The 15,933-nt window shown below is 34.4% G+C and overlaps 1 gene segment (V, D, J or C); it reads right to left on the bottom strand.

The window, feature by feature from the left end:
• Window positions 1-1,547: 1,547 nt before the first annotated feature.
• Window positions 1,548-3,408, bottom strand: LOC107130272 (T cell receptor alpha variable 9-2-like). The segment is given in 2 exon segments: window positions 1,548-3,203; window positions 3,340-3,408. Coding segments are annotated over 2 exon segments (381 nt in total).
• Window positions 3,409-15,933: the final 12,525 nt, after the last annotated feature.

Below are 15,933 nucleotides of genomic sequence, written 5' to 3'. Positions count from 1 at the left end.
TTCACTAAAATTTAACAGTTATGCTCTTATGAAATGCAATGTCAAGAAAATGGGAGACAAAACACAGACTGGGCGAAAATATTTGCAAAACACATATTTGATCAGGAACTGTTATGCAAAACATCTTAAAATTCAACAATAAGAAAACAGTCTGACCAAGAAAAATGGATAAAAGACTTTAACACATATTTCAGCAAAGAAAATACGTAAATGGCAAATAAGCATATGAAAATTTGTTCTTTATCATATGGCATCAGGGAAATGAAAATTAAAACAACAATGAGATACCACGATACACCTATTTGAATGGCCAACATCCAGACCTCTGACAAAACAAATGCTAGCAAGGATATAAACAAAAAAGAACTCTCATTCATTGTTGGTGGGAACACAAAATGGTACAGCCACTTTGAGCACAGTTTGGCAACTTTAAAAAATATATATTCTTTCCATATGATCCAGCAGTTTTCCTCACTGGTATTTATCCAAGTAGTGGAAAACACATGTCTACACCAAAACCTCCAAAGGGATACTTATGGCAGCTTTATTCATAATTACCAAAACTTTGAAGCAACCAAAATGCCCTTCAGAAGATGAATGGATAAATAAACTATGGTGTATCCAGAAAAGAGAATATTATTCAATACTAAAAAAATGAGCTGTCAAGACATAAAAGAAACAGAGAAACCTTAAATGCATGTTACTAAGTGAAAGAAGTCAGTGTGAAAAGTCTACATACTTTATGATGCCAAGTATATGACATTCTGGAAAAGGCAAAATCATGGAAACACTAAAAGATCAGAGGTGGCCAGGGGTTACATAGGGAAATGAATGAATACCAGAGCACAAAGGACTTTTAGGACAGCGAAATTACTCTGTCTGATACTACAATGATAGTTGTATGGCATTACACATTTGTCCAAATCTATATATTATGCTACACTAAGCGTGAACTCTAATGTAAACTATGAACTTTGAGTGACTATGATGTGTCAGTGTAAGTGTATCAGTTGTAACAAATGCACCACTGTGGTGGTGGATGTTGATAATGGGAGAGGACATATACCTGGGAAGGGATAGAGGGCATGTGGTAAATCTCTGTACCCTTCTCTAGATCTTGCTGTAAACTAAAACTGCTCTTAAAAAATAAATAATTTTTCAAAGGGTGAGGGTTTGCCAATATATAATAGTTGGAACAATGGTAGATGTGGGAAATAATGACAATAAATGGTAAAAAAAAAAAAAAAAAAAAAAAAGGGGGGGTCAATATGAATATGAATGGCAATATATCAAAAAATGTAAATAGCTTTTAAATATATTAAATGAAGCTCCATCTCATTCATAAGTAAATGAAATATTCTTTAAACGAAATTCTAACTGATTAGTCAATGTCAAAAAGTTTAGTAATACATAAGGTTTAAGGAAAATAGGTATTCTGCCAAATCACCACTACGGATAGTATAAATTAGTGAAACTTATCTAGAAGACAATTGGATTGACACACATAGACTACTATGAGAATATTTCATAAACAATATTTTATATTTCTCATATTAAATAATTGACTATGATATTTTAACATTGTAATTTTATTCTGCTTTCTTGTGTTATCATGTTCTGCACTTCAATTAATGAAATATTAAATTCCAATTTTCTTCTGCGTTTGGGAAGTGATCATCGCTTGTTAAACAGATAGTGGTGGAGAGCATAGGTGGTCTATTAATTATACATTTTCTCACTTTCTTCTCCTCTTTTCATACCCTCTTTTCAAATACCCTCAAAGTAGAACACATACACAAAGCATTGTCTTCACCAATTATTCAAAGGTCATTGGTACTTTTGATTTCTAAACCTTTTAACCAAGGCTTAACACACGCTGGGTATTCCTCGTAGTCTTCTTTCACTAGGCCCATGATTCTTCTTTATATGGTCTTCTATGCAAGTTTTCACTTCTCCATACGCTCTTGCCTTCTAAAATTTTATTGATATCACTGTCTGCTGTCACTTCCTTTTCTATTCTTTTTGTAGTCTTATGCCCTTTTCAATTTCTTTACTGTGTCTTTAATAGGATTTCACAGGGATACAAATATAAATCTGTATGCTTAATCTTCCATCGGCACTGCAAAACTAACTCACTTAAGGACTTGTTGTTAGAAAGCCTATTGATCAATGTAACAAGTAAAGAATACTTATGATTTACAAATGAGTCATTTCTTCAATAATGCTTTTGATCCTTCCCTTTCTTTTTGGAACATGAGACTTTGTCTACCATCTGGTTTACCAGAAAAGAAACCTTCCTCTTTCTGACAATTGTTGCTTTCCTCTCTGCATTGTTTTGTTACATGTGGCATTCTGTCCCTCCTCCTTTCTTCTCTTCCCTTCTTTCTCTATTAGGAATCCTGCATAGACATTTGAACTGAACTGAGGAGCTGTAGCTCTCCTGTCATCTGTCCTGCTGTACTCTGTTAGGGAGACATTATAGAGATGCCACCTTCTCTGGCACATTTGGCTGTGTAAAAATGTAATAGAACACATCTACCTCCAATATCTGCCGGAGTGACCTGGAACAAGAGGTGGAGGTTGAACTTTGTCTGCAAGGATGAGCACAGGGACCGCTTCATTGTTTCTGTGGTTTAACCTTGAAATTACTTTGGCACTGGATGAGGAACTACTTGGTGTCAATGTCTGTTTCTAATTTCACTAACCAAAAGCTGGGTTTGGGGATGTCCATTTCTTGTTTTTCTCCTCTAGCCATGCATATGATTACTGCATTAATCAGAGAAACTGAGGCACAAACAACCACAGACTGTGCTGGAACCAGAGTGGATCACAGTGGCTGACACTCAGCACCCGGGCCCCTCGTGCTGCTCAGAGTTTGTGCTCAGCTCCCTTTGCCGTCCCTGTCACTGTGTCACTCAGAGCACAGAAGTACACAGCTGAATCTGACTCTTGAACTGAGTCTTTCTTCAAGTGGAAAGAAGTGGTTTCTTTACGGTATGTGGCTTCAAAACCTTTGTTGCTTCCCTTCTCATCAGTCTTCGCGGCTTTCAGGAGGAGCTGTGGACCTTCTCCAGGATATTGGACATACCAGAAAAGGGAAGGATATCCTGTGGCTGTGTACGTGCAGTTTATAGTCAGGAAGGCCCTTTCTGAGAGAGTCACTGGCCCTTCCATCTGGGTCACTGAATCTCCACGCGTTCTTCCTAGGGAAAAAAAAGAGAGAGAGACATAGAGAGATATGTTTAGTCTTGAGCATAATGCTCTTAGGTCAAATTGTGGTTAAAGATTTTTTTTGGCTTGATAGAAGACAGTCCAAATTTTAAAAGGCATCTTACTTACCAAGCAGTAAGAGTATCACAGATACTAAGCCTGGAGAACAGTTCATCTTTAGTGTGTTACCCAAATAATGATCTTGATCCTTAACATGAAGAAATCACAGTGAAACCTACAGCGACAGCAGGAAATGAGCTTGTGTTAGGCAGCCACTCCCTCTGGTGGACAGGGGCTGAACTGGGATGAATGTTTTCCTGGACTCCTTCCAAAAGTCCGAAATAGGTCCTCAACCCTGACCTCATTTATAAGGCCCATGCCAGTCTCAGGTGGTCCTTGTAAATATGAAGGGCAGATGTTATCATCTCTATGGTCTATTTTATCAATTTTGTTCTTTGGACACTATCTGACATAAAAGATCTTTAGTAGAGCATCCTAGGGTATTTCTGTAGGTGAGATTTCCATTTTCTTGGATATTTTAATACAGGCCAATACTTTCATGTATCCATTGCAGGCCAGTGGTATAACTCAATGGGATGTCAGACAAGGGTTTTGAGTTGAAATCAGACAGAGTGTTAAGAAGTCTTGCTGTTACTGAGTCTACGTTTTTCAGCACTGTATCCTAACATGTAGAGCAGTGACTGACATTTACTGATAAGATATGACCTCAGATTAATAGCTTATTCCCTCACAATTTCAATGACTCCAAGATAAATTGCTTGCTTATAACAGTCAGGCAACAAGTGTTAACACTATACTCATGGAGATCTGGCCTCAAGGACACTTTCTACTGTGGTCATATGCAACATTTGTTGCCAAAGTTTAATCAAATAATTTCCTCTGGTGATGTAGGGAACCCACATGTAGATTTGCATCAATAGACTGAAGCATGAGTTAGAACTTTCCTCTTCTCTTGCTTTACAAATTGATAAAGACACATCAGCTGATAATCGAGGTTCTAAAACCTGGTTGTGTGAGAAATGAATTAACTTGTGAGTCATTTAAAATTACAGATGTTGGGACAAAACCACTAACTTTAGGAATCACAATTTCCAAGATTTCAAACCACAATTTCCAAGATTCAAAGGGTTTCATTTTTTAAAAACTTCCCTGGTGGTTTTGTTGCTGCCTGCCTGATAGTTGTTTACAAGATTTTGTTTGTGATCACTGTCCTATACCAAGATGGCTATCAACTATCAGAGATAACACCCTGAGGTCATCACAAAAGAAGTTCCCATGATTACACAGATTGTTAAAGCTGGTCTTTTCCTATGAAGTATCTGCAGCAAAAACAAGCACTTCATTATGCTTCCTTCCTATGAGTTTTCATTTTATAACATAACAAAAGAAAACAAAACCTTTTCTGGTAAGATGGCAGATTAATGCAGCTGAAATATGCCTCTTACATGAGAGAAACTAAAATATCAAGAAAGATTTGTTCAAGTGCAATGGATTACTCAGTTTGTGTTTTGTCTCCCATTTTCTTGACATCGCATTTCATAAGAGCATAACTTTTAAATTTTAGTGAAGTGCAGCTTATCAGTAATAAAAAATGTACCAATTAAAAAGCCCCATACCTGATGGATTCACAGCCAAATTCTACCGGACATACAAAGAACTGATACCAATCATGCTGAAACTTTTCCAAAAAATCAAGGAGAGATTCTTGCCTAAATGGTTCTACAAATTCAGTATTATCCTGATACCAAAATCTGGTAAAGACACAATGATAAAAGAAAACCAAAGGTCAAATCGCTGATGCACATAGACACAAAAATTATCAACAAAAACTAGCATCCTAAATCCAGCAGCACATCAAAAAGCTCATCTTCATTCCTGGGATCAAGTAGGCTTCATTCCTGGGATCCAAGGTTGTTTCAACATACACAAATCAATAAATGTGATTCACCACACAAGCAGAATTAAAACCAAAACTCATGTGATCATCTTAATAGATACAGAAAAAGCGTTCTATAAAATCCAATAATTCTTCATGATAAAAACCCTCAACAAACTAAGTATTGAAGGAATATACCTCAAAATAACAAGAGTGACCTATGACAAACCCATAGCCAACATCAGGCTTAATGGGCAAAAGCTGGAAGCATTCACCTTGAGAACGGGAACAAGACAAGAATGCCTACTCTCAGTACTCCCATTCAACATAGTACTAGAAGTCCTACCCAGAGCAAGCAGGCAAAAGAAAGAAGTGAAAGGCCTCCAAATAGGGAAAGAAGTTACATTATCTCTTTTCACTAACAATATAATTCTATACCTAGGAAACACTGACGACTCCACCAAAAGGCTCCAGAACTAATAAATGACTTCAGGGAAGTTTCAAGATACAAAGTCAACATTAAAAAATCGGGAGCATTTCTATAAACCAATAGTGATCATACTGAGAGCTAGTTCAAGAATGCAATCCAATTTACAATAGCCACACGCCCCAAAATACCTCGGAGTACAGCTAACCAATGAGGTGAAAGACTTATACAAGAAGAACTACAAAACACAGCTGAAAGAAATAGAGCACACAAACAAATGGAAAAACATTCCGTGCTTATGGATTGGAAGAATCAATGTCATCAAAATGTCCATATTGCCCAAAGCAATCTACAAATTCAACACTATTCCTATCAAATTGTCAATGTCATTTTTCACAGAATTAGCAGAAACATTCTAAAATTCATCTGGAACAAAAAAAGAGCCTGAATAGCCAAAGCAATCCTTAACAAAAAGAAAGAACATCACAGTACCCAACTTCAAATTGTAGTACAAGGCTAGGTAACTAAAACTTGGCCTTAGTAATGGTACAGAAACGAACACAAAGACCCACGGAACAGAATAGAGAACAGAGAAATAAAGCCATACACCTATGATCATCTGATCTTTGACAAAGCCAACAGAAATATGCAATGGCGAAAGGACTTATTCAACAAATGGTGCTGGGATAACTACCTAGACAAATGCAGATGAATAAAACTGGACCTCTATCTGTCACCATATACAAAAATTAATTCAAGAGAGATTGAAGGCTTAAATGTAACACCTCATAGAAATCCTAGAAGAAAACCTAAGAAACACACTTCTGGATATCAGCCTAGGCAAAGAATTTTTGGCTAAGTTCTCAAAAGCAATTGCAACAAAAACAAAAATTGGCAAGTGGGACTTATTTAATCTAAAGGCTTCTGCACAGCAAAAGAAACTATCAGCATAGTTAAAGACAACTTATAAAATGGGAGAAATTATTTGCAAACTATACATCCTACAGAGGACTAGTATCCAGAATCTATAGTGAACTTTAACAAATCAACAGGAAATGAACAAATAACTCCATTAAACAATGGGCAAAGAATTTGAACAGACACCTCTCAGCAGAAGACATACAAGTGGCTGACAAACATATTAAACATTCTTTCATGTCACTAATCATCAAAAAAATGCAAATCGAAATCACAATGAGATACCATCTCATACCAGTCAGAATAGCTATTATTAAAATTCAAAAAATAACAGATGCTGGCAAGTTTGCAGGAAAAATGGAATACTTATACACTGTTGGTGAGAATGCAAATTAGTTCAGCCCCTGTGGAAAGCAGTGTGGAGATTTCTCAGAAAACAAATAAAAACATTTATGGTTCAAGCCAGCGATCACATACCTGGCTATACATCCAAAGGAATATAAATCTTTCTACCAAAAAGACACATGCACTCATATGTTTATCACAGCACTATTTACAATAGCAAAGACATGGAAACAACCTAGGTGCCCATCAATTGTGGATAGACTATGGAAAACGTGGTACATACACACCATGGAATACTATGCAGCCATAAAACGAATGAAATTATATCCTTTGCAGAAACACGTATGCAGCTAGAGGCCATTATCTTAAGCGAATTCGTGCAGAAACAAAAAACAAAATATCATATGTTCTCATTATAAGTGGAAGCCAGACTGTGGGTACACACAGACATAAAGATGGGAATAACAGAAATTGTGGACTCCAAAAGGAGGGAGAGAGGGAGAGGGAAGGGCTGAAAAACGTACTATGTTCACTATCTAGGTGACTTCCTGTTGTGTACTATGTTCACTATCTGGGTGACCAACTAGAAGCCCAAACCCAGCATTACTCAATATACCCTTGTTACAAACCTCCACCTGTAAATCTAAAAATAAAATGAAAAAGGAAAGAAAAAACCTTCAGAAGTGTTAACAGAATAAAATTTAGGAGAAGGACCCAACTTTCTGCAAGGACCTGTAAACATTTATACCTAGACACATAGCTAAGAACAGACACTTAGTTCATTCTGTTTCCTGGAGTTCACTCTCCCCAGATTCAGATAAAGAATGCATCCAGAGTCAGCATATGAATAGTTTCTCAGATACAGACTTGAATAAGAAATTCAGGCCCAGATATTGTTTGGGTTTGCAAATCTCTTCTCCTTCTCCTCCACCTTCCCAATCACTTTGTCAGAAACAAGCCTAGAACTATGTTTAAAATGAATTCTGGAAAATCAGCTACAAATTTCTATTCTGATATACAAAGGGGAATGCAAAATAAGCTGGAATGATGCTGGGTTGAAAATAAACAGTAGAGCACATGGGTGAAAACTGTTATCTATACTTAAGAAAAATAGTTTAAACCCAGTGAGAACAGTTTGCATTTTGGACCATATCAGAAGACTTCTGTGATGTTGAAGACATGTACTTTTAAATTTGGATTTTTTAATGGTTTTATTGATGTATAATTTACATAAAAATTAACTGCACCAAAGTAAAGTGAACATTTTTATGAGATTTGACATACATATGGACTTATGATGCTATTATCACAATCAACATGATGAATATTTACATCACCCCAAAAGTTTCTCATGTTTCTTTGTACTTTTTCTCTTAACCTTCCTATCTCCCATGCCCATTTCCAAGCAATTCTCTGTCACTATATATTAGTTTGTGTATTTTATAATTTATAAAAATTAAATTATATACACTTTTTTTTGGTTTATCTTCTTTCACTTAGCATAATTATTTTGAGATTCTTCCATTGTGTCATTTGAATCAATGGTTTATTTCTTTTTATTGCTGAGTAGTACTATTACATTATATAGATATAAAACAATGTGTTTGTTATTTATCTGTTGATGTACATTTCAGTTAGGCCCAGTTTGAGGCTGTTACAAATAAAGTTACTACGAATATGTGTATTCAAAATTTTGTATAGGCATATTCTGTCTTTTCTCTTAGGGCAAATAACTTGGAGTAGAATGGCTGCATCAGATATCGGGTGTATATTTGACTTATTTAAAACCTGCCCGATTATTTTCCAAAGTAATTATATTACTTTGTATTTCCACCAGTAGTACCTGAGAGTTCCAGTTGCTCCACATCCTTGTCAACCCCACTCTAATAGGTATGTAGTAGTACTTAATTGTGACTTTAATTTGCATATCCCTAATGACTAATGATGCTAAGCATGTTTTCATATGCTTATTTGCCGTTCATATAGTTTCTTTGCTGAAGTGTTTGTTCAAGTCTTTTGCCCATTTTATTCACTTTTCTATTTTTTTGTTGTTGTTGTTAATGGATTCTATGGGCTCTTTGCATAACTCAAATAAATGACTTTATCAGATACCCAATTTGCAAGAATTTTTCCAGTCTATAGCTCATCTATTAATTCTATTGACAGAGTTGTTTCCAGAAGCAGTTTTAAATTTTTATGAAAACCAATTTATCAGTTTATCAACTTTTTGTTTTTTATGGGTCATGTTTTGCTATCATATCTAAGAAATGTTTGCATAGGCCAAGGTCACAAAAATTTCCTCCTATTTTCTTCTAGAAGTGTTATGATTTGGGGTTTTACATGTATGTTTATCATCACTTTAAGTAACTTTTTGTATATGGTATGAGAGTGTCAAAGTTTATTATTTTGCATATGGATATTCAATTATTTAAGCACTATTTGTTGAAAAGACTATCCTTTCCAAATTGAATTGCCTTTGTACCTTTGTCAAAAAGTAGTTGTTCATGTATATATGGGTCTATTCCTGGGCTCTATTCTGTTCTATTAATCTGTTAGTCTATCTGTACACAAATGCCACATTGTCTTGATTACTGTGGAAAATGGCTTGCAGTAAGATAGTATTATCCCTCCAAATTTTTTCTTTTCCAATGCTGTTTTGGCTATTCTAGGTGCCTTATATTTCTGAATAAATTTTATAATGAGATTGCTAATTTTAAACAAAAAAAATGAACTTTTATTGTGGTTATATTGAATCTATAGAATAATTGAAACAGAACTAACATTTTAACAATATTGAGTCTATCAATCTATGAACATAGTTTATCTCTCCATTCTTTAGGTCTTAATTTCTCTCCTGAGGTTTTGTGGATTTAAGTTACCAGGTCTTCTAAACTTTATAAGATTAATCTGTAAGCATTTAATATTTTTGATGCTATTGTAAATGGTATTGTGTTTTTAATTTTAATTTCTGATTGTCCCATGTGAAAATATATAAATACAATTAATTTTTGCAAATTGATCATTTATCCTGCAAACTTTAAAATCTTACTTATTTGTTCTGGTAGATTTTCTGTAGATTCTCTGGATTTTCTACTTAGACAATTATGTTATCTGCAAATAAACCTTGATTTATTTCTTCCTTTCCAAACTGTATGCCTGTTGTTTCTGTCGCTTGCCTTATTGCACTGGATAGGCATTCTAGTACAATATTAAACAAAAACAGTTAGAGCAATAACTTTTCTCTTATGTCTGATCTTAGGGAGAAAGAAGCCTTTAGTTTTTCACCAAGTATGACACTTGACATAGGTTTTTGTAAGGTTCCTTTATTAAGCTGAGAAAGTTCCTTTTAATTTCGCATTTAGAGAGAGTTTTTAATCAGGAGTGGATGCTGGATTTTGTTACATGCCTTTTCTGAGTCTATTGAGAATATCCTCATTATTAGATCATCTGCTACTTGTTAATCTTCTTTGATACATTATTGATGAATTCTCACAACAAATACTAAAGAAGCCATCACTATCACATTTTACAAAAAATGAAACACAGCACACAAGTATTCAGCAGGTACATGGCAAAGTTAATAGTTTTGAACATAAACCTCATTAATAGCAAAACATGTGTTCCCTATTTTTTCCAGTATAAATTGCTTTCAGAGAAATTTGAGAGGGAAGTTAGAAGACACCAAAATGACTTTTTCCCAAGCCCTTGAAATATTTTAAGACAGCAAGTTAATAGGTGCTCCATTTATCCAAATGAATTTTTTTAATAACTAAATAATTTCAGGTCTGATTATTTGACTAAAAGAGGAAAGAAAACATATTTTAGGCCGGGAGCGGTGGCTCAAGCCTGTAATCCCAGCACTTTGGGAGGCCGAGACGGGCGGATCACGAGGTCAGGAGATCGAGACCATCCTGGCTAACACGGTGAAACCCCGTCTCTACTAAAAAAACTAGCCGGGCGAGGTGGCGGGCGCCTGTAGTCCCAGCTACTTGGGAGGCTGAGGCAGGAAAATGGCGTGAGCCCGGGAGACGGAACTTGCAGTGAGTCGAGATCCGGTCACTGCACTCCAGCCTGGGCGACAGAGCGAGACTCCGTCTCAAAAAAGAAAAGAAAATATATTTTAAAGGATGAACAAACTGCAGTTTAGGAGCTGACCACCAGGTAGTGGCATAAGCATTCTTTTCAGACCAATTATTAAACACCTGATGAGCAATGCATGGTAGCAAGGCTGAAAAGGTTTCTAAACTTCTGTGAACCACCAGAGTACTGGAACTTTATTCATGGCCGGTGATCACTCTCTTTCTCTTCCTGGAAACTTGCTCGTGATAAAGGAGTCTAAAGCATAGTTGTTCAAATTAACCAGTATGAAAATTTCTCACATACAGGATCATAGCTTAATTCTTTCTAATGACTAACATTATTAAAAGCATGGGTTAGTCTGTGCACAGTCAGTCATCATTATGAAGCATTATTTCACAAGATTATGCAAGGTTTAAGGACATAAATGAGAATAATTTTCAAGAATATTCCAAAAATCTGAACTATATACAATCCATCAATTTGAACAATACTTACTGGTCCAGCAATTTCTAGAATAAACCTTGGTACAGTTCACAATAAAAGAAAAATACAAAAACAATAATATGGATGTCAAAACTTTGTCATAAATATGGTTGAATAAATTCATCATTTTCCCCTTGTCTTCATAGAAATAATCTAAATGCAACCAGAAATTTAAGAACAATAACACTATATCTATAATTGGGGTCAAATTAAGAGAGAGAACCCAAATATTTTTAAAAGCCAACAAAATTAAATGAGCCTGCACAAATGCACATATACATACAGGTACAGTGAATCATCCTAGATCCAAATGAAACAATCCACCATACCAGGTATTAGAACATCTTTGGCCTTCTTAAAGTTTGTTAATATCAAGCATTATATTAACAGATTTTCAAGTATTAAATAAACTTTACATTCCCAAAATAAATTCAACTTAATTATGTTGTATTTTTTTGTGCATGTATTTGTCCCTTCTCACTTTTTTTTTTTCTGGATCGTGTTAGTATTCTAATTATTTTCAAAATATCATGTTGTGGTTTTATCATTGATTTTATTATTTTCCTTTGAGCCATTAATTTGTTGCTTTTATTTTTAATTCCTTTAATCTACTCTCAACCATTTTATTTTACTGTTTATTTTATAACTCCTGGAGTTGTATATTGAATTGGTTTACTTTTATTTTTCATTGTTTACTGAAAATTCATCAATTGGAGTCAAATGACTTAAGTTTAAGTGTTGAATCTTTATTTACTAGATCTATGGACTGAGGTAAAACTTTCTGCTTCTATATCTCTCTAGTATGGAGAGCGCACATTATTTTCTCCTGGTTTAGTATTTTCAATTACTAACTAAACATTGCTTTAAAAACATGTATCCAAATACAAATTCTTCATCTCGTTCATCACATCATCATGAGTTAGAATATTTATTCTTAGAAGGACATCATTCTTTGACTTCTCAACATTTAAACTAAATTTTGAAGGGCCTGATGTATTAAAGATTAAAATGATTACATTATGAAGTTCATACTTCTATGTATACTTGAAGTTTTGCAGCCTACATGAGTTATCCTGAGGGACACGAGACTAATGTCCTATTCTCCACTCTACTGTCACAATATCTGAAATTCCACCATTAAAGATGCTTGTAGTTAGAACTAATAAATGAATTTAGCAAACTTGAAGGATACAGAACAGCACACAAAACTCAATTGCATTTCTATACACTAACAATGAACACTTTGGAAATTAAGAAAATAATTCCATTTACAATAGCATCAAAAAGAATAAAATATTTAGGAATAAACTTAAACAACGATGATAAGACTTGTACAATGAAAACTAAAATGCTCCTGAAATAAATTAAATAAGGCACACATAAGTTGAAAGACATTTGATATTTATGGATTGGAGAATTTAATATCATTAAAATGTTGATGCTACCCAAAGCAATCTACAGATTCAATTCAGTCCCTATCAAAAGCCCAATAGTGTTTTGCAGTAATAGAAAAATCCATTCAAAAGTTCATATGACATCTTGAGAAACCCCAAATAGCCAAAATAACCTTGAAAAAGAAGAACAAGTTTGGAAGGTCTCACACTTCCTGATTTCAAAGCTGACTACAATGCTACAGTAATATAGCAAAAGCTGTGTGGTGCTTGCATAATGACAGTAATATAGACCAATGAAATACAACTGACAGCCCAAAATTAACCTTTGCATTTATGACTAAATTATTTTAGAAAAGAGTCCTAAGACTGTTTAAGGATGAAAGGAAAGTCTTTTCAACAGTGTTGGGAAAAACTGGATATCCACATGCAAAAGAGTGAAACTACATCTTATCTTACAGGGAAAAGCTTCACGATTTAGATTTGGCAATAATTTCTTTTTCTTTTTTCTTTTCTTTTTTCAGCCTTCAGAAAGCATGAAGTTGGCAATAATTTATTGGCTATGATACCAAAAGTGTAGGATGCAAAAGAAAACTTAGATAAATTTGACTACATCAAAATTAAAAACTACTGTGCATCAAAGTGCACAGTTAATGGAGTGACAGAGTGAATAAACAACCATGGAATGGAAAAAAAATATATCAGATGATATATCTGACAAAAGGTCAATATCCGGAATATATAAAGAACTCTTACAAATCAGTAGAAAAAAAGACAACCCAGGCCAGGCACGATGGCTTACAACTGTAATCCCAGGAATTTGGAGGCTGAGGTAGGTGAATTGCTTTCGCTCAGAAGTTCGAAACCAACCTGGGCAACATGGCAAAACACCATCTTGAAAGAAAGAAAGAGACAAAGAAAGAGGAAAGGAAGAAAGGAAAGAAAGAGAGAAAGAGAAAAAGAAAAGAAACAAAGAAAGAAAGAAAAAAGAAGAAGAAAGAAAGAAAGCCCAATTAAAAATGGATAAAGGAGTTATACAGGAATTTTTCCAAAGAAGATATACAATTGATCAATAAGCACAGGAAAAGATACTCATCATCACGAATTATTAGGGAAATGCAAATAAAAACCATAATGACATACTGCTTCATGCCCATTAGTATGGCTACTATTAATATCAAAAATAATGATAACAAAAGAAGTGTTGATGAAATGTGGAGAAATCAAAACACCTTTGTCTTGGTAAAAAAGTAAAATGGTACAGCAGCCACTGTGGAAACCAGTTTGGCAGTTCTTTAAAAAATTAAAAATAGAATTATTATGTGATTCAGCAATTGCACTTCTGGGTATATCCCCTCCAAAATTGAAAGAAGTGGGAGATATGCCCCAAATATTGAGATGTTTGCATACTCATGTTGACAGCAGCTTATTCACAATAGCCGAAAGATAGAAACAGCTCAAATTTCCATTGACAGATAAATAGATTAACAAAATAGGGTGTGTACACACAATTGAATAATATGCAGCCTTATAAAGGAAGGAAATTCTGAAAACCTGCTTCATGCTATAACATGAATAAACTTTGAGGACATTATGCTAAATGAAATAAGTCAGTTACAAAAAAAATTGTATGATTCCAGTTATACAAAGTACCTAGAGTAGTCAAACTTATAAAGACAGAAAGTAGGGTTGGTTCCTAGGGATTAGGTGGAGAAGAGAATAGAGAGCTATTGTTTAGTAGGCACAGAGTTTCAGGTTTCCAAGATGAGAAGAGTTCTCAAGATGGATGGTAGTGATGGTTGCACAACAAAGGAATGTACTTAACACTACTGAAGTGTCCGTTTATAAATGGTTAACAAGGCAAAATTTATGTTATATATATTTTTCCACAATTAAAAATAATTTAAAAATTTTTAAACATGTTTCTCTTTAAGATTTATACTATACACATCTACTTTTCAAACGCAAATATAAGAGGATGTTGCAATACGAGATCACTTACCAACCAACCATTACCATTCAAAACTTAGGGAAGGAGAAAATGGTGTTGGAGGTAGAAGGAGAAGATTGAAAAGAACGAGGATTTTGCATAGTGGAACAAGTCTGCGGGTGTGCAAAGTGATCCACACGATGGCATAAATGCTTTTGAAAGAGTAGTAAAATGAAGGACAAAAGCAGAGAAAAGAGAGACTTCAAATTCTGTCTCTCTACAATGTCCCTCTAAGAGCCAGTAATTTATTAATCATTTTATGGATAAATCTGGTATGGGGCAGGTAAACCCTACAGTATAGAAATTGAGCTATTACATGCTAGAGATCACAATAAGATTGTTACATGGACTGAGTTCTCGGCACAAAGTTTGTCACTCTGTAGGTGCTGAATGATTTTTAAAAAATAAATGGATATATAAGTGAAAAAATAAGTTTTTAAAAATCAAGCTGTATTATTTTGTTAATACACTGCCTTCCGGGTTTTAATTACTTAATTTAAATATTTGCATCTCTATTCAAGAGTAAATTTTTTGTCATTAAAAAAACTGAATACATTTATTAAACTAAGGTAGAGTGACTATTTCCATATTATGTTTTACCTGTGGTTACAAAGGTTTTCCCAGAAGTAGGTGCCAAGAAATACAATGATAATGACTGAAGAGTTAGTGAAAGACAACATTTCTCAACTAAAAAACTGATTTTTGGTGCATTCCAAAGTTATCTTTTAGTAGAGTCTTGTTTCCAAGATTCCAATTTTAGATGTCATTTCTATTGAATTTGAACTAATTACTGATTAGGCTGAAAGTATGTGATTTCTTTTTTTTTTTTTTTTTTTTTTTTTTTTTTTTTGTAGGGGTGTATTTTTTATTTTTATTTTTTTATATTTTTATTTTTTTTATTTTTTATTATTATTATACTTTAAGTTCTAGGGTACATGTGCATAACGTGCAGGTTTGTTACATATGTATACTTGTGCCATGTTGCTGTGCTGCACCCATCAACTCGTCTTACTGGTTCTCTCTAACTACCTAAAAGGTAAACTGCTATTTGTAAACTCGAACTTGGGGTGAGATGTGAGTGTGTGTGTGTGTGTGTGTGTGTGTGTGTACATGCCTGCAATATCCTTCACATCATCCCTTAGATATTATGTTAGAGTGAACATATCTTGCCTGTCTAGACTGTGTGTTGTAA

Source organism: Macaca fascicularis, chromosome 7 (genome assembly GCF_037993035.2).
Source record: "Macaca fascicularis isolate 582-1 chromosome 7, T2T-MFA8v1.1".
NCBI classification, from domain to species: domain Eukaryota; kingdom Metazoa; phylum Chordata; class Mammalia; order Primates; family Cercopithecidae; genus Macaca; species Macaca fascicularis.
This window is presented reverse-complemented; position numbering and strand designations above follow the sequence as displayed.